At 35.6% G+C, this 22,807-nt stretch overlaps 3 protein-coding genes across 3 annotated transcripts in view; 2 read left to right on the top strand and 1 right to left on the bottom strand.

Moving 5' to 3' along the window:
• The window catches only part of LOC142339115 (uncharacterized), an 82,787-nt gene extending 74,722 nt beyond the window's left edge, over positions 1-8,065 (top strand). The window contains exons 11-13 of the mRNA XM_075388855.1: positions 207-359; positions 827-1,054; positions 7,805-8,065. Coding sequence (XP_075244970.1) covers positions 207-359; positions 827-1,054; positions 7,805-7,953 — 530 coding nt within the window. The 3' untranslated portion in view covers positions 7,954-8,065. The remainder of the gene's footprint in view (positions 1-206; positions 360-826; positions 1,055-7,804) is intronic.
• Positions 1-22,807, bottom strand: part of LOC142339117 (endothelial differentiation-related factor 1-like) — a 242,983-nt gene that overhangs the window by 163,066 nt on the left and 57,110 nt on the right. The window lies entirely within an intron of this gene.
• LOC142339118 (uncharacterized) overlaps positions 13,148-22,807 on the top strand; it is an 88,758-nt gene continuing 79,098 nt past the window's right edge. The window contains exons 1-2 of the mRNA XM_075388857.1: positions 13,148-13,899; positions 14,377-14,641. Coding sequence (XP_075244972.1) covers positions 13,207-13,899; positions 14,377-14,641 — 958 coding nt within the window. The 5' untranslated portion in view covers positions 13,148-13,206. The remainder of the gene's footprint in view (positions 13,900-14,376; positions 14,642-22,807) is intronic.

Genomic DNA, 22,807 nt, shown 5'->3' with positions numbered 1-22,807 from the left:
TCACGCGCGATCTGAGTTTTCTGATATGAAAGATTTGGCGGTCGTATTGAACGTTATCTCACGGCATTATGTTTTGGGTTTTGTAATGAATTATTAGTAGCAGGTATATTGTAATTAATGATTAGTAGTAGGTAATTTGACTTTTTTCGCAAAATTTTGAACATTTAAGGTGCTGACCCGCTGTAGATTATGGATGTTTGTTCCAGGTGTAGCGGTTGACAAAAGCAAATTTAAATCTATAGAATCTACTTCATCCCAAGCATCAGAAGATGAAAACGAAGATGAAGTTGAGAACAAAGATAATGCGAATGGGATTTCCAAAGCGTCTGCCGATGATGACCCTGATGCTGCGATAAGAGGTAAGAAACTCCTTAAAGCCAGTAAAACTACTAATAAAATATGTTGTGTAAGGATTTACTAGTATAACGCAAGTTTTCAACGAGTTATCATTTTGGCGAGCTGGAGTGCTCGACAGCTCTTGATATTTGCGTCTTAAATTGCCATTTCTCATTCAGAGTTCAAAGCAATTAAACTTATTTAGTGGCAGCTCACTAAAAATCAGATGGAAACATTTCAATCTTTTGTCTTACTAAGACCGCTCTACTGTAATCATCTGATGCTCCTTGGGCTTTTTTTAGTTGATCCTCCGCCCGCCTGTCGATTGAGAAGAACTCTCGATTCTGTTGCAAGTATCAAATCGGATGAATTTTTTTTTGTTTCTGATCAAATTTATAAATTTCATATAGGTTTTTTTGACATTTTCTGGTTCTTAGCAAAAAAAACGTTTATTTTGATTTCAGCATTACCACATGGCGATTTATTTTAGCAATGACTGCGTTTTTGTCCGAACTAGAAGCACGGAATCCTGACCCTCCTCCGGATGAAAGCAGCACTTCGATAAACAGCCGATCACCTGCTCGCGTCAACGAGACTGAGTCAATGCCAATGAGTCAATATGAGAAGACTCTTCAGGCCGAGAGGAAGAGAAAGGCATCCATGTTTCTACTGCGCTTGAAGAAGAACAACGAGCTCAACTCCAATCAAAAGAAAGACTGTGAGCATTAACCTATTAAAATTTTTTTATAGCTGCGAATCTGTAAGCTGAGCGTAGCTATAGTGCGGTGCTCTTGGTTTTTTTTGTTACGTCGGCTGACGCTCTTTTTTCGTTTTACATTTGTTCACACCTCAAAGTTGAAAAGTCAAATTTTCTGAATGACTTCTTCCTCTCGCTAACTGCTTTTGCGCGTGTGACGTCATTTCTCACTCTCTCTAGCAAAAGATTTTTGCGTGATTAGATTTTGATCATAAGTGACTTACCTCACTCAATAAGTTTATTTTGAATTAGTATAAGGTCAAAGGAATTCATATGTGTAAAAAGGGTCCCTAATGAAAAGACTTCTGTGCAATGATTTTTAACAAGCTTTATTTATTTATCGTTTAAGTTTTGTACATAGTTTTTTTGAGCGGCGTCGATAACTTTTTCAACTTATATCTGTATCTGTTTCTATCTCTATCACAAGGCACGCAAGTCTATTCTTTCGCAGCTATTCCGGCAATCTGCCGGCTATGTTTTGTCAATGAAATTTTTCTGAATGCGGCTCAGGTCCTGTCCTGCCGTTTTTTTCAGATATGCGATCTTTATTCGTTTTGCTGCGGTCATTTTATCACGCCGCTCGAAGACAAACAGCAATTTTATGCAATGAAGTTCGGGAATCAGCAGCTAATTTGGTTATTGGTTATTGGTGACGCTATTGGTTATTCTTCTTTTGGCCGATCAATTGTTTTGCTCGTACATGATTTTCTTCATTAAAAATGACTTTTCCATTTTTAGGGAATTTAAATCGAGAATTTCGTAAATTCACATCATGGTTTTGTTAGCAAAATATGACGTCACGATCTTTTGAAATCGGCTTTTTGCTCATTCATTCATGCAATTTTGACTGAATTGCGTGCGTGACGTTATTTTTCACTCTTAATGGAGGAATTTTTTTTGTTCATTTGCTTGATTAAGTTGTAGCCACACATGACTTAAGTCACTCTCTAAAATGATTTCTTAGCTTTCAAATTGACTTTGCCTTTATTTGAATTCAAGGAGATAAGGCCAACTGAATGTATGTCACTCTAATTGACGGATAATAGAGCAGCTGAGAGAAGTTATACTTATTCATAGTCGAATTATAACATCAAGATGTAATGAAAAAGAGTGAAAATTATTTTAATCGTTTTTTTATAGCCCCACCAGCCTCTCAAGAGCTATTATTTAGGCGCGCTCTTTCTTTAACGTTAATTTTAAAAGTTTTGCATAAGTCACCACTTTCAGTTTCGATTTACTTCACTTACTGTTCCAACGGGATGGAGAATTCATTTAGCACATACGGTCAGGGTGAAAAAGCCGAATCACTCCTAACGAGATAAAAACAATGATGCCCGGGCACTAAAACTCAATGTTTAAAGAGTAAGTGCATTGAGCTATCAAAGCTTCTTAGTGTGTACTGCTTATTAACAGCCGTCCTCATCTTCTCAGCAGGCTATTATTGCGCTCCTAATTTTTTTTTGTAATCCAAATTATTTGGATTGTATTCGAGTGCTGTCTTTTTTGAGATCTGTAAACACTCTTTTCGGCTTTTTCACGTGGTAGATGGAGCGAAACAGTGAGTAGGTTTGCGACGTGATTTTTTATTTGAATTGCCTTTAAAGTTGATTGGGAAATTGGTATTTGAACAAATTTTCGGTTTTTTGACAGCAATTTTTATTCAGTGCGGCAGTTTGACTCCAGTTTTCAGTGTTTCTTGTCGTGCGCACTGTTTAAATTATACATACTTGTTCTACTTGCGGTAATGTGCAACTACTTGAATACATCAACTGGCAACTAATGCTTCTTACGAATTGGCCGGTAATTGTCATAAAATATCAGTGAATATCCTATTTTTGCCCCTTTTTTAATTATTTCCGTTGTCCGATCACATAGAGGCTTTAATGACAGGTTTCATTAGTTCAGTAAACAGTATGGAATTTTCAAATTTTGCAAGTTTTTTGTTTATAGGTTACTGCATAGTTTCTAGATGTAATGGAATGTTTTTCAAGTTTTAAATATCACGAATTCAAGCAATTTTTTAAAAACTTTTTTAATTTTAAGTTTTTGAAGTTTTTTTGGTTTTTCCGGCACCTGGGACGTTCTCCAAGGTTTGATCATAAGCTGCTGCCTAGTTTCTAGAGTGGAATTGTTATCAATATCTTAATGACTCGAAATTTAGCATTTTTTCTCCCTTTAGCTCCTTTTCTGGTTTAAACGATCATTGCTGGCCAACGAAAATTTTGAAGTCTTGCAGATGGGTTACATGACAGAACTCCAAAGAGAAGAAATGGTTTTGAACATTTTTTGCACTGCCAAATCTGGAGACTTCTTTTAAATTTTGCACTTTTCAGTTTTTTTTCTATATGGTTAAATTACTAACAAGGCTAGAAAACTAGAAGTTGCAGAGTCGAATCTCATCAAGGAAAATATTCCTAGCTCTCTATCTCTCTATTGGTTGCGGTTACTTTCCTGCTCTTTCTCGTTCACGTTTTATCTCTCACACTATCTTTCTCTCTCTCTCTCTCTATCTAGCTCTCTCTCTCTACTCCAGCTGCTGTTATGTGGCGTGATGTAGGTAGCGCCCAGTGGTCATTGAGCTCTCTTTTGAGCCTTTCAGCTCACTAGTCTTCAAGTATGCGATTCACAGAAACTGTTTTGGAGACCTATACTTATGGTGTGAATGGAGGTTCTTAAAAATTGATCTCATACCCCACCCACCCCGCCCCACAAATCCCCCCATCAGCGCCCCTCACGTCACCCCCAATCCCCACCCCTACATATAGTTCAGGCTGTATAGGCACGGTGCAGCCAAAAACCGCGCTCCAACCGTTACCCCCCCCCCCCCCCCCCCACACACACACACACACACACACACACACTGTTGCCCCACCCCTCATCAACCCCCCGCTGCGCTTACCCCACGTCCCTTCAATTAAGCTAAAGCTAGCCTCACTAAACTTTATGTTTTCTTGTCTTACGCCTGACAGTCTCCTATAATTTGTAACAAATTCTACATGAACCTATATGAGAGTTTCAATTAACAGCTTATGGTAATTATTACTATGAAATAATTCTTTCGTAAATTTTTCGTGAACTTCTGAGTTTTGACCATTATTGTTTCTTAGTTTTTTTAAACCAAAATACGGGCAATCAAGTCTCATTGATTGCTCTAGTGCATTAATTGTTCTCTATTAATTATTTCAGTTTATTGCTTATATTTTAATTACTGTGACACTAATTACTGTGATTTTTTGCGATTTTCGTGATATCATTGTCTTAATATTGACAGGGTTCGTCGATTGCAATTGAGGAATAAGTGGTTACAATTATCTTTTTGATTTCTTATCTGTCGTTTTTTCATGCTCGCACTTCCTTTTTATTTTAAAACAGTTTTTGTTTAGTTTTGTTTTTTTTTTATTTTGTGGTCTTTTTGCTTAGTCTCAAGAATAAGATATAGAACTGCTAGAGGATTATTTTTTAAGGTCTTAATATGCTGTGGTCAAGGTGATCGGCATGTAGTTCAGAGGTCATCTTATCTTGACTCCACCGAGTCGAATTGTTTCCAATTTCTTTAATTTATATGCCTCATTTCTGTCACTGATTCCCACAATATTATCCTTTTGTGCGCACATTCCAAGGGTTCGTAGTGTCAACTTCTTGTTATTGTGTCAGAAATACTTAAAAATGTAAATTTTGAAAAAAAAATTCTGCTGATTTTTTGTGCATTTTTGCGCGTATTGGGTCAAGGTTGTTTATCTTAGTTTAATCTTGCTGTTATTGATCAGGTCCTTAGTAAGTTCATTTTTTGGATTGTAACTCATGACTTGCCCTGCAATGTTTTTTTTTATCTAAACTGAACAGAATTGGCATCAAAAAACGAAATAAAAGATAGAAACAGGTTAAACCCGTAAAATCCAACTTCAGATGCCCTTTACTTAATTTTTGTTTATTTATGTCTTAATTGTCATCTCTTATGCTTATTGGAATTAATACCAGCCCCTGTATGCTCTCATTAAGAAACAGAGTTTGTCTAACAACGAAATGAAATCAAAACAGTTGTCACATCACAAATGTTCTCGTACATCAATCAGTTTTTTTAATAGCCGCCGTCACCCTCTCAACGGCCTTTATTTAGGCGCTCCCCTTTTTACAATCCAAGGGATTTGGACTGTATTGGTATGCTGTCTTTTTTAAGATCTGTTCACGCTTTTTTCGACATTTTAACGTCAGTGGTAAGTCAAATTAGAGTGGTGATTTTAGCCACACTGACGCACTAAAGAGAGCGAAAGTTAGACTATGTTTATGGTGTGATTTTTTCCATTTACCTTTAAAGTGGAGTCAGAAATTTGTGTTTGAACAAATTTTCTCGTTTTTGAGAGGAAGTTCTTTTTCAAGTGCGTCAATTTCACTTCTGTTTTCAGAGTTTCTTTACCTTAAGAGCTTTTAGTATGTAGTCTAAATTGCTAGAATTCATCAAGGGGGAGGCAAAACTTTTTATAACTTGAAAACTTTTTTTGTCAAAAACATTAAAGAATATTTGATTTGGCCGTCTTTCAAAAAGTTTCTGTTGTCTTATCGCTTAGTATCATCAATGATAGGTCTCATTGGTTGATAATGAAGCGCATAAGAGCCTAATTAGTGGTCCGAGTTAATAGGTTATTAGTTTTCATGACTTTGACACTACTTTTTCTCAAAATTTTATAGTTATTTTTTGAGTCTTTTTTGTACTTTAGTAATTTTTGTTGTCTTAACGTTTATTCTCATCAATAAAATCCCTCATAGGTTGCTAATAGGGGTTATTTTAGTCGATTAAATTGTTTCTGTTCAAAGCTGAAGCCTCCTATATGACTGACATCAATTGTTTTCAAGAAATATTGTAGAATTTTTGAGTGTTGCGATTTTTTGTTGTTAACTAAAAGTTTTTGTTGTTAACTATCTTATATCTTTGTCTCATTATTGACCGTTTTCATTGGTTTCTAAAACAGGTTTTTTGTTTAAAATCTTTTCAATTCATAGCCATTGCTTTCTTTGAGTTATACGCTACCCGGTTTTAAAAAATAACTATCAGTGAATTTTTGAGTTTCGCAAGTATTTATTGAACCTATTACTGTCTTATCACTTAACCTAATTAATGACAGGTTTCATCGGCTGATAAAGAGCAACAAGGGAATTTGTTAAGTGCCATGAGTTCTTAGAAGTCGGTTTTTGATTTTGACCATGTCTTTGAAAAATAGATCTGACTTTTTGGTCTCGCTTGTTTTTTGTTCTTGTGGTAAAAGTGTTTAATCTTAATGTTGTCAGATTAATTGTTCTCAACGGATATCTAACACAGCTTGTTTTGCTGTCAGGTCAGAACTAAATCAATTCTTTGGATTGGAATTCAAGACTTTTCCTGCTATGTTTTTTTTAATTGGCTTTACCTTTTTTGATCACGTTTTTCGTTTTAAGTCACGATTTTCACGTTTGACTTCTGACTTACTCACGCATTCAATTAAATACGCAATGTGGTGAATACGGTCAAAGTCATGAGCAAAATCAAAAGAGACGGGATAAACCGATAAAGCCCAGTCATTAAGGCATTGAGAATTAGGTTATCAAAGTTCATTAGAGTGTTTGCAAGCTGATAACGGTATTAAGTTCTATAGCTTTCAGTTTAGAAGCTGAATTAAGTATAGTTTTAGAATCTAACCGAAATAGCACGCCAAATTAGAACAAATTGGTCAATTTGTCTCTTCTTTTTTTCTTCTGTTTGAATCGCGATGTGCATCAAGCGCGTCAACGGCGGCTATTTTCCGGCAATCTGCCGGCTATGTTTTCATTTCTTTCAGTCCCAATTGGGGTTATGGGAATCAATGGCGGCTAATTTCCGGCATTCTTTGGTGTATGTTTGGTATGTTTTCTCGTTAATTTTTCATTGATTCAATCACAACAGTTAGTAGGGTCAACGGCGACTGTTTTCCGGCAGAATGCCGGCTGTGCTCATCTTTTTGAGACTTAAGATCTACAAAGCTATCGCAGCTATTTTCTGTCAATTCGTCGTCTCTGTTTTGACGCTGGAGTTAGATGTCTCCGGGAACCAGGATTTCAACTGTCTGTTTGGCGGCTATGCTCAGTCAATTGGACGGCTCTGTTTAGTAGCAAACAGCTGTTCTAAGGGCTGTCTTAATATTTCACGTGATTAAACTTATTTCGTCCCCCGAATGTTTTTCCTGGTTTTGCTTAATGCTGCGTAATGTCTTCATTAATTTGTCGAGGTAATTCTGATCAAAGTAAGTTTATAAAAGCGTCGCTTTTATCTAAACAATCTGAGTTGAAACCAGTCAAAATTAATAAAGATTGCTTAAGCCCGTTTGTGAATGATCTAATGCTTATTGGTTTTATAGAGAGGCTTGGGTCTTTTTATTGTTAGGAATTATTCATATTAATTAAATGTGATACAATTTTTGAGAATCTAAGTGGCTTTATTGCCGTGATCATTTGGGATATGGGATGAGGGTATAACCGCGTCCGTATTGTGCTTAACAAATTTCCAACTTACGTTTTGGTTAATATTTTGGTTAATAAAATTCCACCTGAAATTAAAAATTGGAGCTAACTTATGCTCAACGTTGGTGAATATGCAGTTTTTTTTTTCAAAATAATTTCCAAATAGTACTGTCATTGAATAACTATAATGCCTACAATACAATAGACGTGATTCTAGAATAAACTAACTTTTTTTGTGTTCAGCACCTGAGCCTCCGAGCCACTCCTCTCCGACAGAGAATGAAAAAGAGGAAGTATTAATTTTGTCATCAAGCGCACAGATAGATGCTCCAGATGAAGCCGACCAGACTGCTGAGTCGAGTGCCACAGATGATATTCCAGAAGATGTGTAGTAGTTATTCTGTGAGGTATTAATTAACTCCACGCAATATTTTTCTTCGAAAACAGAACTAGTTGATTAGATTGATAATTGCTTGCTGTGAGTAATTTAAGTTTTGCCCATAATGATTTTTCTATCGGGAAGAAACCTTGGTAATGGTAATATGCGTCGAATTGATTAGTCTGGCTACCGATGGGTATAAGACTGATAGGCGTTACAACAAGTGTACATCAATAGATGTAGGAATCTAGATTAATTGCTTTCGAACAAATGTTGACGCAAATTTTGAAGTCAAGTGTGATTCTTATTTTATGCAAAATTTTCGCTCGACAATTTTTGAATTTTTTGACTGACTCTTACATCCATGACTTTTATTGTGAGATTTTGTGAGATCTGATTTTCTCTCATTCTCAATTTAAACTAACTGAACTAAATTTAGTACTAAAAGTCAAAATGAAAAATTCGTTTTTAATTGATCTCAAACGAAGGTTTAAGCAATTATGTTAGTTCTGTCGGTCTTTTTTATGCGATTTCTTGCTTGACCAATTTTTCGTCTGACGCATTTGACTTTTCGTCCTCACGGGATAAACAGGTAGCGCCCAATGGGCATTAAGTGCTCTTAGAGTCTTTCAGCTCACTAGTCTTCTAGTATGCGATTCACAGAATCTGTTTTGGAGACTTATACTTATGGTGCGAAGGGCGATTCTTAGAGATTGACTACCCCGCACTGTTGCCCCCCCCCACTGCTGCCACACCATCAGGCCCACGGTGAACCCCCCCCAACCACCCCGCTGCTCTCATTTATGCCCCTACAATTAAGCTAATGCTAGCCTCTCTAAACCGTTCCTAGCTACTGACGAAGCCAACCGGTCGTTAGAGAGCATTTAGCCCGACGTTAGTCGGTTATGTTATTTTGAGCTTTAAATACTTGAAATGTTCCGTAGTAACGTCTAATGACCCCTCCCTCAGTGAACTCATGTACTCATTTTTTCAAATTCAAAATTTTTGGAGTTCATTGGTGCGATGTCTTAAGATCTGTTTACACTTTTTTGAATTTGAATGAGAAGGCAAATTTGTGTCACGAGTTGTGATTTGTCACTCAGGTTTAATAAAAAAAAGAGCGAAGCGACTGTTTTTGAAGCGTTTTTTTATTTCACTAACTTTTAAAGGGTTGTTTAGAATTCGGTGTTCATACTACCTTGGAAGTTTGCTGTTTAGACAAGTTTCCGATTTGTTCAAGCAATTTTTTTTTCACATGCGGCATTCTGACTGCTGTTTTTCTCTTGAAGTCTATTAAATTGTTACCCATGCGCTCTATTTGCGCATATGTGCAATTGCTCGGATCCATGAACCGGTAGATATTCCCTGTTGTGACTTTGACATCATTGGTTGTCATAAAATGTCTGATTTTTTTTAATGTTTACCCGTATTTTTTCGTTGTCTTATCACTTTGTCCCATTAATGGCCCGTCCCATTTGTCCCATTAATGGCCCGTCCCAGGCCTAAGTAAAGTAAATTAATCGTTTCAGTGCATCGTTTTATGTTTTGGGCATGTATGTGTTGTTAATGGCGGCCGTCAAACTTTCAACGGCTCTTATTTAGGCGCTCTCCTTTTAAATTCGCTTTACCTGCTGATCACTGTTTTTGTTTGACATAAGTCACAATTTTCACCTTTGACGCGTGACTTTTCTCATTCAGTAATTCAACCAAATGGATTTTTAAATTTTTTCTGTCAATTTATCTCTTTTTTTTGTTTCAATCCCGATGTGTGTCAAGCGCGTCAATGGCGGCCATTTTCCGGCAATCTGCCGGCTATGTTTCATTTTGTTGTCTTATCAAGATTTTGTTGTCTTAAATTATATATATATATATATATATATATATATATATATATATATATATATATATATATATATAAGCGCGTCAACGGCGGCCATTTTCCGGCAATCTGCCGGCTATGTTTCATTTTGTTGTCTTATCAAGATTTTGTTGTCTTATATATATATTTGTTTGTGAATATCTTGTGTTATGAATTAATTTCATCATTTCAGAGGCATAAGTCAACGTAATTAGTTGTTTGAATTCATGCCAGTGGTTTTTTGACTTCGACATTAGTTGTTTTGAAAAAAATTCGTTGGAATTTTGATTTTCTTTTGTTTTCGTTGCTTTTCGTCTTGTCGTTTAGTCTCACTAATAACCATTTGTTTTTGAAATGCTTTGGTTAATTATTGAATCTTGCCTTTGTGTGATGATCCTTTTGTTCTTTTTCAGCTACTTTAGAAAATAGATTTTGACTCTTAATTTGCATGCTCTTCTGTGGTTACAGTTTTTGTTATATAGCTTTAAGGTTTTCTTTTTACTTTGAGGCCACTATTTTTGAAACGATTTTCATTTGTATCATGTTTAATAGCCGCGCTCTCCTTTCTTTAATTCGCTTTATCTTTTGATCACGTTTTTCGTTTTACGTGAGTCATGACTTTCACGTTTGACTTCTGACATACCTCACTCACTGTTTCAACTGAATGGTTTGTAAATCCATTCACTCAATGAATGACGCAAGATAGTGAATACAGTCAAGATCAAAAGAGCAAAATCAAATGAGAGGGGATAAACCGATGAAGACCGGTCATTAAGTCATAGAATTAGATTATCAAAGTTCGTTCGAGTGTTTGCTAGTTGAAATTGGTATTAAGCTTGTTAACTTTCAGTTTAGAAGCTGAATTAAGTATGGTCATTGAATCCAACCAAAACCGCACGCCGAATAAGAACACTTTTTGACACTGAAAAAGAATAGAAATTTTTGTCAATTTACCTTTTCTGTTTTCTTTTTCTGTTTCAATCCCGATGTGCATCAAGCGTGGCATTGGCGGCTATTTTCCGGCAATCTGCCGGTTTTTTTCTTTTTTTGCCTGTTTATACTTTGTCCTGCAATCAGTCCGGCCAGTTTATACGGTGCACCCATTTTAAGGATCCATTCTGTTAAATATTGTATGAAGTGTTCTTTTTTCGGTGGTAATTTTACGACATTGTTTTTTTTGGAGAAATACGCATTTCAGAATTGTTTGTTGGTGCTTTTTTGCGCATCCGAAGTCATATGCCATGTTGGCTGACTACATTTGATGTTACTGAAAAATGTTGATATTCAGATTATTAGTTGATTCACTTTGTAATTCACAGCTTGTTCAATGTTTTTGCGTGAAATCGTTCGGACTTCTGTAGGCTAGTTTTAATCTGCTCTCATTTTGCTCAAACTACTTTGAGAGAGCAGTCGCTCATCAAAGCAATCTAAAGTGAACAGAATCAATATCGGAAATCGAAATCAATACACGAACGGGATGAACCCTTGAAGCACTTTTTTTATGGCCGCTGCTTGAACTTAGTCTTAGTTAACATATCTAATTCGTTTTGCCATTGCTAATAACCCCTGCACCTCTGCATCCCTTCATTAAGAAGCAGGAGTATGCATAACTGGGAAATCCAGTCAAAATAATTCGACTTTAAATTTGTTTTTGTACTACAATCAATTTTTATCATTAGAGCAATCTAAAATGAACAGAGTCAATATTGAAAAACAAAATATAAGGTAGAGACAGGATAAAGCCTAATTTTGGATGCACGCTACGTGAACTATGTTTTTGTAAGTTTTATTGACCATCTCTAATGCTTTTTGGTATTGGTGCTCACCACTTTATCCTCAAATTATGAAACAGAAGTTTGTCTAACTACAAAATGAAATAAAAAAGTTCGCACTTAAAATGATTTTTGTACAACCAGCAAAAATCATTCGGGGTACTCAATCGGTGTCATGGTAATCAATGGCTGCTATTATCCGGCAATCTGTCGGGTGTGTTTTGAGAGATTATGAGTAATAGAAATTTGAATTGTGCTGTGGCGCTGTCTTTTTTAAAGATCTGTTCACACATTTGCATGAGTTTGAAGTCATTACAATGATGATTTTGGGTCACGCCAAAACAGAAAGTGGTCGCAAAAGCAAGTGGTTGAGCGATGCAATTTTTTTTCGCTTTTTTAATTTTGATAAAACGGTGTTTCAACAAAAATTCATTTTCTCGCTTGTGATTTGGCGTTCACATCCGGTAATTTGTCTTTTGACTATTTTTTTCGATTTTTTATTAGATTTCTTGTTAATTGTTTTTTAATCCATTCTTTTTCTCTCTTCTTGTTGAGTCAATGAAACTTCTTTTAATTGTAGGTCAAGACTTGTCGTGTTTTGTTCTTTTTTATTTATAAGCACTCTGACAGATAAGGGATTTTAAAAAATGGAATTATTTTATTAATTTTATTTGCATTGTCTTTAATTTGTTGCGCTCTTTTACGTGAATATGCTATATTTTGACCTGATATTTTGATTAGATTTTCTTCTTTTGCAAACTGCTTGATAGTCAATTAAGCCTCAGAAGTTTTATGAGATCCTTGGTTCTTTGTAGCTCTTATCTTTGTCGTGATGACATCAAAAATATCTATTTTAAAAAATGTTCTTTATATATGCATACAAAAAGTGAAATGTGCAAACGTGTAAAAATTTTTCGAGAACTCTGTGCCTCTGTTTTTTCTTCGAGAAACGAACTTTTTTGATCAGATTGCGATTCAGTGAGATATCGATCGGCAAGAATCGACTGACCAAAAAAGCTGCGGTAGCATAAACTTCCTAACCCCAAAATAAAATAGATGGTCGTAACAATTAAATTACAGGTTTCTTTTTGTCTATTTATTTCAAGTTTAAGTCAGAGTGACAGTAGCAATAAAATTTTTCTATATCTTACAAAGATATCAGCAGTCTATTAGGGGTGTAATATTTAATAACTGCATTTGTTTCAAATTTATTTTCTGATCCATTTGTGGAGAGGATGTTCTTAACCTTTTTAAATTAAATTGACATTGACCTCTTTTGAACCCATTTAGTTCCTAACTATTGGAATTATTTTGAGGTGTTGAAATTAGTTTCGCGGAAGCTTGGATGGGTTTACGTCTTGTGCTTGATATCTGAGGCGCAATAAATTTTAGGTAATTTTGTTGTCTATTTTCTACCACTACTTTTGAGACGACCTGTTTGTTCAAACCAGCTGATGTTTTGGTTTGAAATATTAGACGAACAAATAGCGGCTTGGATTTCTTTTATTTGCGCAGATCTGTTGCGCTTACAAATCGCAACATTGGTAATGCTTGAACATTACGGATTATAATAAACAAACAACACTACAACTTGAAGGATTGATTGTTTATTGAAGCATAGCAAAGGTGAGGTGCAATGAATTGTCAGGATTTACTTCGGTCTGAAAAACTACTGGGATTCCTTTCTAATTACGGTAGTGGATCCATTATAAAAAGCTGCTACTCTGAACCCAGTAACATCTTATCACTACTTCTTTCTAACAACACTATTGTAAATGTTCTTCTGAACAACTCAATTGACGGGTCTGATTTTTGTGTGAAAACTTTCGTATTACCTTTAGATCTAATCGTTACAGATTTTGATTTGAGCAGTGGTGGTAAATATTGTGTTTGTGTATCTAGTACAAATTACTCTCAGCTTGTGATTTGCCCGGCTCAAGCTCTGTTCGCTGAAGTACAAGTTAACGGACCTTGGAGCACTAAAAATGTCTCGTACGTTGATTTCATCCCCGCCTACTACTCCGAAATTGAACAACTGGAGGCAAGTCCGGTTCTTGAGACGGCATCCAAACTTGGCGAAGCGAGTCGTGTTGTCGGTGGAACTAATTCGGGTGTTATCGGAGTATCGGCGAATACGACAGACTTCTCGGTTCTCATCCGAACTGTGGCGGTGGGGTGGTTCCATTTTGGTGGGCGCGATTTGGCTGTAGTTGTTCACGAAGAGCATGCTGTATCGATTGTAGACTTGCGTGAACAACTGACTATTGCGAAAGGGTCCATGAAGGGAATACTTATGAGTGACACACTGTTCATCAAGCATGAGAATAGAGTAAGATTTAATTGTGATGCAATTTCGTTGAATTGGAATTATAACATTAGTATGATTTTGCTTAAATATTTTAATAGCAATTTTTTGAAGATCTGGTTGTCAATCAATTTTCAGTTTCCCGATTAGCTAAGCAGAGTAATGTTTGCCCAAATAATTTGAAATTGCTGATTAGAGCCAAAGCGTTTCGGGCGAGTTATCAGACTTAAATCATAAAAAAGAAGTTGACGCTTTGAAAACAAATTCGAAGACCGTCCTTGATTGGAATGCGCTATCTTCCATCGGTGGAATATGACCATCTCTAGTTGATATTTTTGCACTACCATAATGGTTTATCTTGCATAATTATGACATTGTCACCTCTTGTAAAGCTGTACAAATCATTATCAGAGCAAAGATGAGCACTAATATGATGACTCATACTTGTGAGATCCAAATTTTCTCCTCGAGAAAGGAAACGTTTCCTTGTTGTCCTTACAGGTCCTTGTAAAGACCAACGAGTCGCAGTGGTATGGCTTCTGCTTTGAGGCGACTTTCCAGTCTTCTCTGTCCAAAATAGCCTGGACTAAGGGATCAAGCAGTGGAAGTAGCGCAGGGAGCGGTGAACTTGCAAGCGCTTCTATTAAGTCAAGTCTGGCCGGTAAGCTGCGTGACTTTCAAGCCAGAAGGGAAAACTTCAAGAAGAGGAGCTCGGCTGATTCCAGAAATTCGCAGTCTTTTATGCAACTGATTGCGTTGAAACCAAGTAAGATTTTTAAAAATCGTGCATATGACTACAAGAGCGCTAATTTTAATCATTGTAACCAATAGTCGGTAACGACTTTGCTTGGGAGCGCTGTGTCCTATCAATTGAACATTTTCAAGCTAAGCCATGGTTAAATGAATATATTTGTCTGAACGTTTAGTTCATCTTACGCTCGGTTTTGCTTTTTGACATACAGAACTCAAGACAACAGAACGCTTGAATTCTGTTTTTCGTATTGCAGTTTCATAGTTCAAACGATTCCTACCAATGAGCAGCAGTAAATTAAGGGATTTTAGTTGGCATTAATTCCAAAAGTTTTGGGTCGAACTGATGATCTATTTTGTTTCGCACAGATTGGTGGGCATAAATCATCTCTGCCACGCAATTGCAATTTTTTAAGTACCATAATGTATAGCAAGCAACTCACATTTTTTTACTAGTGGTCATAGATTCAAAAATGGATTGCTTTTATCAACATAAAATAATTTTAAATTTGCTGTACTTTTCTAATTCACTAATTATTGGGCTATTTTGAGATTCGACCGCTTTTAAGTCGCAATTACAACAGAAAATTCAACAGAACATGCAGTGCAGCTTAAAATTTTTCAGAAGACAGCTGAAAGGATTCAATGTTACCCATCTGTTACACTGAACTATCTTACTGCATTGTAAAATCGTTTAGTTATTGATTAACTGCAAAATCCAATAAAGGAGGCGGCAATTCAGAGCCCAGCATGATTTTGGGTGGATCATGCGATAACTTTATGCAAAAGATTATTAGAAGGATACCTTAAATAATCAGATTACAGGTTGAAGTTGTCAACATTGAAAATTAAAAACGTTAAATCTTAGAAAAGCTCTTTATTACATGGCCAATGTCCAAAAAATCGAGTATATATACTCGCGTATACATACCAGCGTGTGGACACGAGTGACAGTTTTGGATTTTTTCATCTTTGTAGTTTTTTCTTGTTGTATCTTTTAATCTCATTATCGACAGCTCTAGGTGGCTCTCTAGAGGATCCCTTTCTGGTCACTTTGGAGCTTTTTTGTGATCAAACAGTTGTCACAACTGAGATACCACTTGCTTTCAAAAAATTAGATTTTTCTCCAGATTTGAACTTTGTATTTTTTTGTTGCTCTTTCGGTTCATGTCATTAAAGATAGTTCTTTGTGTTTTTCTCGTTAGACAAATTTGAGTTTATCTAATGTTTTAATCTCAAAGCTGCAAATGTTAAAGACTTTGATAACCACTTGTTTCCGAAAATGCTTCGAATTTTTTCAGGATTATGGCCGTTTTTGTTATTGTTTTTTTGTCCTGTCGGCTAGTCTCATTAATGATACGTCTTGTTTGCTCTCAAACTAGGGACAATCGGATCTATTAAATGTTTTGGGTTTATGGCTAAGAATTTAATTGGCTTCGACGCCATTTGTTTTCGATTATTCTTGAACTTTTGATTGCTACCAGCTTTTGTTGCTAATTTTTGTGCGTGTTCCCCGAATTGTTTTCTTTGAGGTTGATTTGATCTTTCTATTTGCAGATAAAGCAATAGATGCTGAAGATTTCAATTTTTAGTTGCGTGTTTCATTGACTCCAATGCCTTGTTATTTTCCATGACATTCGTAAAAATTATTTGCCAAACTTCGTGTGTGTTGTCCTTTTAATCTGACTTTAGTGCTTTCCTACAAATTTTGTGTTTGATGTTTATATTCATTTTTTGTAAAAGTCTTTTCAAGAAGTTTTTGGGAATAGTTAATTCAATAACACTATTTTTCTAGAAGAAATGAAACGAATTTGTTTTGTCGGTTTCTTGAGAGTTGTTTTTTTCCAATTTTGTTTTGTTCTGTTTAGTTACGTGGACATCTTGCTATATTTTTTGTTATCGGAGTCCAATTTTGTTCTTTCCAGTTGCTTCAATTCCCCGAATTCTAATCAGGACTGACGTCCATATGACGACTTCAGTCACTTCAAATCTGCTTTTTGTTCACTCGTTCATGCGTGATAATTGTCATTTTTCACTCTTAGTGGAGAGAGGTTGTGTTCATTTGCGTGATTAGGTTTTTAGTCACACGTGACTTACTCACTCTCAAAAATGATTCCGCAATCTGAAGTTGATTTTTCTTTACTTTAATTGAAAGAGTGGGTGCTTTTCACTCTAATTGAAAGTTATCTGAGAGCAGCTATTAGACGCACCATTTAGTTAAACAGATTTTAAAATAAAAAATTTAAGATCTCAGATTTTGATTTAAAAAACTTTCCTTTTTGGTCTGTTTCTTTCTTTTATCTTTTTGAGACCGCAGATCGACGATTGAGGCTTTTTTCTATCAATCTGGCAGCTATGATTTTTTCATGCTTTTCGAAATTTTCTCTCTGAAAGCAATGATAAACATAAGCAAAATAATTTAAGCTCATATACTAAAGAAAATCGGAAAAATTGAAAACGATTTGCTGTGCGTCTCGTAATAATTTATGTCTCCTTATATGGTTAATATCAAATCGATTATGAAATAGGTGGAGTTGGCATTTTGATAGAAACTGTATAAAACTCGGGCCGAAGTGTCCACCCGTATTAAATCTTTGTTGAACGAGAATATTGGTGTAAAGCAAATTCCATTCTTAAATAGCAAGGAAATGAGTGTAAGAGTGTTATTATGGGAAAATTACACTATATTGCAGTTTTTAAACTCGTTACTACCCTCTTTACTCTTTTCTCTACTCTCTACAGTCTTGTAATTACACTCCTTAGTTCAACTTTTTGCAGAAAAAGAGGGGAAGAGTGTAATTTAAAAGAGTTTTTTTCAACTGTGCGTGTGTGCGTGTGTTTACTAATGTGCAGGGGTGTTTTTATATGCGTGATTGAGAGCGTTTGCGACTATGTTTGTGGAGGCAAGCGTTGTGATTATTTGTGACGCTTTTTATTGCTTGCTTTTTGGAGATCTGCTAATCACACATGACTTAGCATATTAATAAAGTTGTCTTTCGCTGTTAATAAATGGAGCCTTATTGAGTCTTCACTTACAGAGCTCAATCACGCAGACTAATAGTTGAGCTATTTTTTAGAGTGGGTTCTATTTTTTCTTTTTATTAGTCGGTTGCTGTTATTATATATCAGCGCTCTCTATTTCACCATTATTTTGGCACTGTGATGGCTATGTGCAATAATCATTTTTCAAGAATGAGTAATCGTTCAGGTTTTATAAATGCTTTTTTAATTGTTTAGCTTATTGACTATCAGTTAGTTCGATTAAAGTTCCTTCCCAAAAATTTGTTCTATTTTTGAAACCAGAAACGTATGTGAATCTCGACAAATTTTATCTCAGCGTGATATCAGCAACTCAATTAGCTGTGACTGAAGTGTTTGCATAGGGTTGTGTATGTATGAGCGCTTTTGTGACTGTTTGTACTTGTCTGTGGCGGGGGGTTGTATTTGCGTTAAGTGATTGTGACTGTGTACGTGGATGCAAACCTTCTGAGTGTGTTTGTGACGGTTTTTTTGCTTTCTTTTTGGAAGTTTTTTTGCCACACATTTCATAGCGTACGGATGAAATTGGCGTTCATGCTCAATAACTGATGCTTAAGGTACTGTAAATGGAATGTATGATGCTCTTTCTATATTTCTATATAAAATGGAGAGTTATTGTTCGTGTTAAAAGTCTTGTTTTGTTTGCTTCGCACTTCCCGCTTCTAGCACTTCCCGCTTCTGAAACTTCTCAAATAGCACTTCCCGCTTCTGAAACTTCATTGTCATCTGTAATAATTATTAAGGTTGTTAATCTGATGCATTGTTAATTGTTGAGCTTATTTATATTAAAATAGTTAGCTTAAAGTTCTTTGCTAAAAACTGTTCTATTTTTAAATTCGAAAACTTGTGTTCCTCAGCAATTTTTACTTCAGCCTGATAGCAGCAATACGATGAACTGCGACAGAATTGGGCGCATACAGGTGTGTGAGTGTGCGCTTGCGTATTGTGCGTGTATGTGTTTGTATTTGTATGTGTGCTTGTGTGAATGTGTGTGTTTTCGGGAGGAGTTGGGTGTATGTTTATGCGTGATTGAGTGCGTTTGCGACTGTGTATGTGAAGCAAGCGTTGTGATTGTTTCTGAAGATTTTCGCTAGCTTTATTGAGATCTGCTGATCACTCATGACCTATTAATAATCATGAACCGTATTCATGAAATTGACGTTCGCTGTTTATAAATGAAACTTAAGTGAGAGCTTTACTTACAGAGCTCAATCACGCAAACTATTAGTTGTGCTGTATTTTCAACAGGGTTCTGTTTTTTAGACAGTTTTTTCGATAACCTTCGGATTTCGTTATTACATGTCAAAGCTGTCTATTTCGCTACTGCTTATTAGCATTGTAATTGCTATGCATAATAATGGAGGTCCATGTGTTCAGATTGGTGTTAAGTTTGTCACTAAAAATAGCATTTAGACATCCGAAACTTTAGCTTTCTCATCTTTCCTGAAATGAGTGTGAAGTTTTTCTATGATCTGTTAATTGTTTAGTTTATTGATTATCAAAAAAACTTTAAGTTCTATATTCAATTTAATCTATATTTTAAAATCAAAAACATATATGTTTTCCTGAACAATTTTTTTCCAGGGTACTATCAGCAATTCGACGAACTGCGACTGCATTGGGCACATACCGGTGCACCAAAAGGCAAAATCATAATCGCCCGAAAGAGACGCACTTCGATTGTTCGACAGTTTTGGACCCTAGTTACTGCTCTCGATTCAGATAAAGCGGCATATAAGAGCCAAGCATGTTTTTAGGAGGATCATGCAATAGATTTATGCAAAAGATTATAAGAAGGGTACCTTAAATAATCAGATTACAGGTTGAAGTTGTCAACATTGAAAATTAGAAACGTCAAATCTTAGAAAAACGCAATATTACATGGCTAATGTCCAAAAAATTGAGTATATATACTCGCGTATACATACCAATGTGTAGACACGAGTGACATTAGTCTAATGTCTAACTTAGTTTATGAGGCGTGTTGTGAGAGAATGGTGTTTAAACAGATTTTCGGTTTTTGAGGGCGAATTCTTTTTCACGTGCGGCAATTTGACTTCTGTTTTCGCTGTTTTTATTTTTATTTTTCTTACAAATGCTTTTTAAAGGCGATACCTATGTTCTGATAATGCACAGTGGCACTGTTTAACCTTTGAAATAGCAAAACATGGTTTTAAATGGCTTTGACGTTTTTCATCTTCATGGTTTTTTGGATTATTTTATCGTTTTTTTATTTTCTTTTGTCTCATCAATGATAGGTGATAGGTCTCAATGGCTCTATTGAGGCATATGCAAATTAATTTACTAATTAAATTTGAAATTAATGGTTTTAATGAGATTGACGCGATTGTTCTTGGATTTTTTCATCTGTCGTTTTTTTCTGGTTGTATCTTTTAATCTCATCGACAGCTCTAGGTGGCTCTCTAGAGCATCCTGTTCTACTCACTTTAGCGCTTTTTTCTGATCAAACAGTTGTCACAACTGAGACACCGCTTGCTTTCAAAAAACTAGGTTTTTCCCCAGATTTGTCTTGTGTTTTTTGTTGCTCTTTCAGTTCATGACCTTAAAGATAGTTCTTTGTGTTTTTCGATTTTGTTTGTGGAAGCAAGTGTTGTGAATATTTGTGACGCTTTTTATTGCTTGCTTTTTGGAGATTTGCTAATCACACATGACTTAGCCTTTAACTAAAGTTGGCTTTCACTGTTAATAAATGGAGCTTAATTGAGTCTTCACTTGCAGAGCTCAGTCACGCAGACTAATAGTTGAGCTGCGTTTTAGAGTGGGTTCTATTATTTCTTTTTGTTATTAGTCGGTTGCTGTTATTATATATCAGCGATGTCTATTTCACCATTATTTTGGCACTGTGATGGCTATGTACAATAATCATTTTTTTCAAGAATGAGTAATCGTTAGGGTTTTATAAATGCTTTTTAAATTGTTTAGCTTATTGACTATCAGTTAGTTCGATTAAAGTTCCTTCTTAAAAATCTCTCCTATTTTTGAAACCAAAAACGTGTGTGAACCTCGACAAATTTTTTCTCAGCGTGCTATCAGCAACTCAATTAGCTGAGACTCAATTGGTTGCATAGGGTTGTGTATGTATGAGCGCTTTCGTGAGTGTTTGTACTTGTCTGTGGCGGGGGGTTGTATTTGCGTTAAGTGATTGTGACTGTGTACGTGGATGCAAACCTTCTGAGTGTGTTTGTGACGGTTTTTTGCTTTCTTTTTGGAAGTTTTTTCGTCACAAATTTCATAGCATACGGATAAAATTGGCGTTCATTCGCGGAATGTATGACGCTCTTTCTATATAAAATAGAGAGTTTTTGTTCGTGTTTTTTGCTTCGCACTTCCCGCTTCTGAAACTTCTCAAATAGCACTTCCCGCTTCTGAAACTTTATTGTCCTCTGTAATAATTAATAAGGTTGTTTAATTTGATGCATTGTTAATTGTTGAGCTTATTTATTTTAAAATAGTTAGCTTAAAGTTCTTTGCTAAAAACTGTTCTATTTTTAAATTTGAAAACTTGTGTTCCTCAGCAATTTTTACTTCAGCCTGATAGCAGCAATACGATGATCTGCGACAGAATTGGGCGCATACAGGTGTGTGAGTGTGCGCTCGCGTATTGTGCGTGTATGTGTTTGTATTTGTATGTGTGCTTGATTGAGTGCGTTTGCGACTGTGTATGTGAAGCAAGCGTTGTGATTGTTTCTGAAGCTTTTTGCTAGCTTTATTGAGATCTGCTGATCACTCAGGACCTATCAATAATCATGAACCATATTCATGAAATTGGCGTTCGCTGTTATTAAATGAAACTTAAGGGAGAGCTTTACTTACAGAGCTCAATCACGCAAACTATTAGTTGTGCTGTATTTTCAACAGGGTTTTGTTTAATAGACAGTTTTTTTGATAACCTTCGGATGTCGTTATTACATGTCAAAGCTTTTTTACTAGTGGTCATAGATTCAAAAATGGATTGGTTTTTTAAACAAAAAATAATTTTAATTTTGCTGTGCTGTTCTAATTCATTAATTATTGGGCTATTTTGAGATTCGACCGCTTTTAAGCCGCAATTACAACAGAAAATTCAACAGAACATGCAGTGCAGCTTAAAATTTTTCAGAAGACAGCTGAAAGGATTCAATGTTACCCATCTGTTACACTGAACTATCGTACTGCATTGTAAAATCGTTTAGTTATTGATTAACTGCAAACTTAAGCAAAATCGAATAAAGGAGGCGGCAATTCAGAGCCCAGCATGTTTTTGGGTGTATCATGCGATAACTTTATGCAAAAGATTAAGAAGGATACCTTAAATAATCAGATTACAGGTTGAAGTTGTCAACATTGAAAATTGAAAATGTTAAATCTTAGGAAAACGCTTTTTTACATGGCCAATGTCCAAAAAATCGAGTATATATACTCGCGTATACATACCAGCGTGTGGACACGAGTGAGAATAGTCTAATGTCTAATTTAGTTCAAATTTGCTTGAAATTACCCTTTTCCCATGGATGCAGTATCTAAATACGGAAATGAGAAAGCCTACTGGATTAAGAATAAAATTTTTGGCTTGGAAATTACACAAAGCGCTGTTCACGAGAGCAATTAAGTCTTTGAATTTGGTCTCCAAGTAATTACCAGTGAACTTCGGGCAATTACAAAGTCTTCGGCCAATTAGATTCTCAAAATAATCTTGTTTCCATAAAACGCGAAATTTAGTGAAATTTACATTGACAACGTAATGTTTACAATTGATGTTTTTTTGACCAGTTGTAACTTGCCAGAGTAATAAATAGCCGCAAAGCGATAGCTGGGGCTATTATTGGCCGTCTCTTGGTTTCTTAAAATTCAATGAATTAATTGTATTGACGTGCTGTCTTAAGATCTGTTCACTTTTCTGACCTTTTGGAGTGGTTCTTTTAGTCATGCTGGAGGGTAAAGCGGAGTGTTAAATTGAAAGTTATGAGGCGTGATGTGAGAGAATGTTGTTTAAACAGATTTTCGATTTTTGAGAGCGATTTCGTTTTCAAGTGCAACGATTTGACTTCTGTTTTCGTTGTTTTTATTTTCATTTTTACAAATATTTTTAAAGGCGATACGTATGTTCTAATAATGCAGTGGTACTGTTTAACCTTTCAAATAG

The sequence above is a fragment of the Convolutriloba macropyga genome, chromosome 5, assembly GCF_964194025.1.
Source record: "Convolutriloba macropyga chromosome 5, txConMacr16.3, whole genome shotgun sequence".
In the NCBI taxonomy this organism is placed as follows: Eukaryota; Metazoa; Xenacoelomorpha; order Acoela; family Convolutidae; genus Convolutriloba; species Convolutriloba macropyga.
This window is presented reverse-complemented; position numbering and strand designations above follow the sequence as displayed.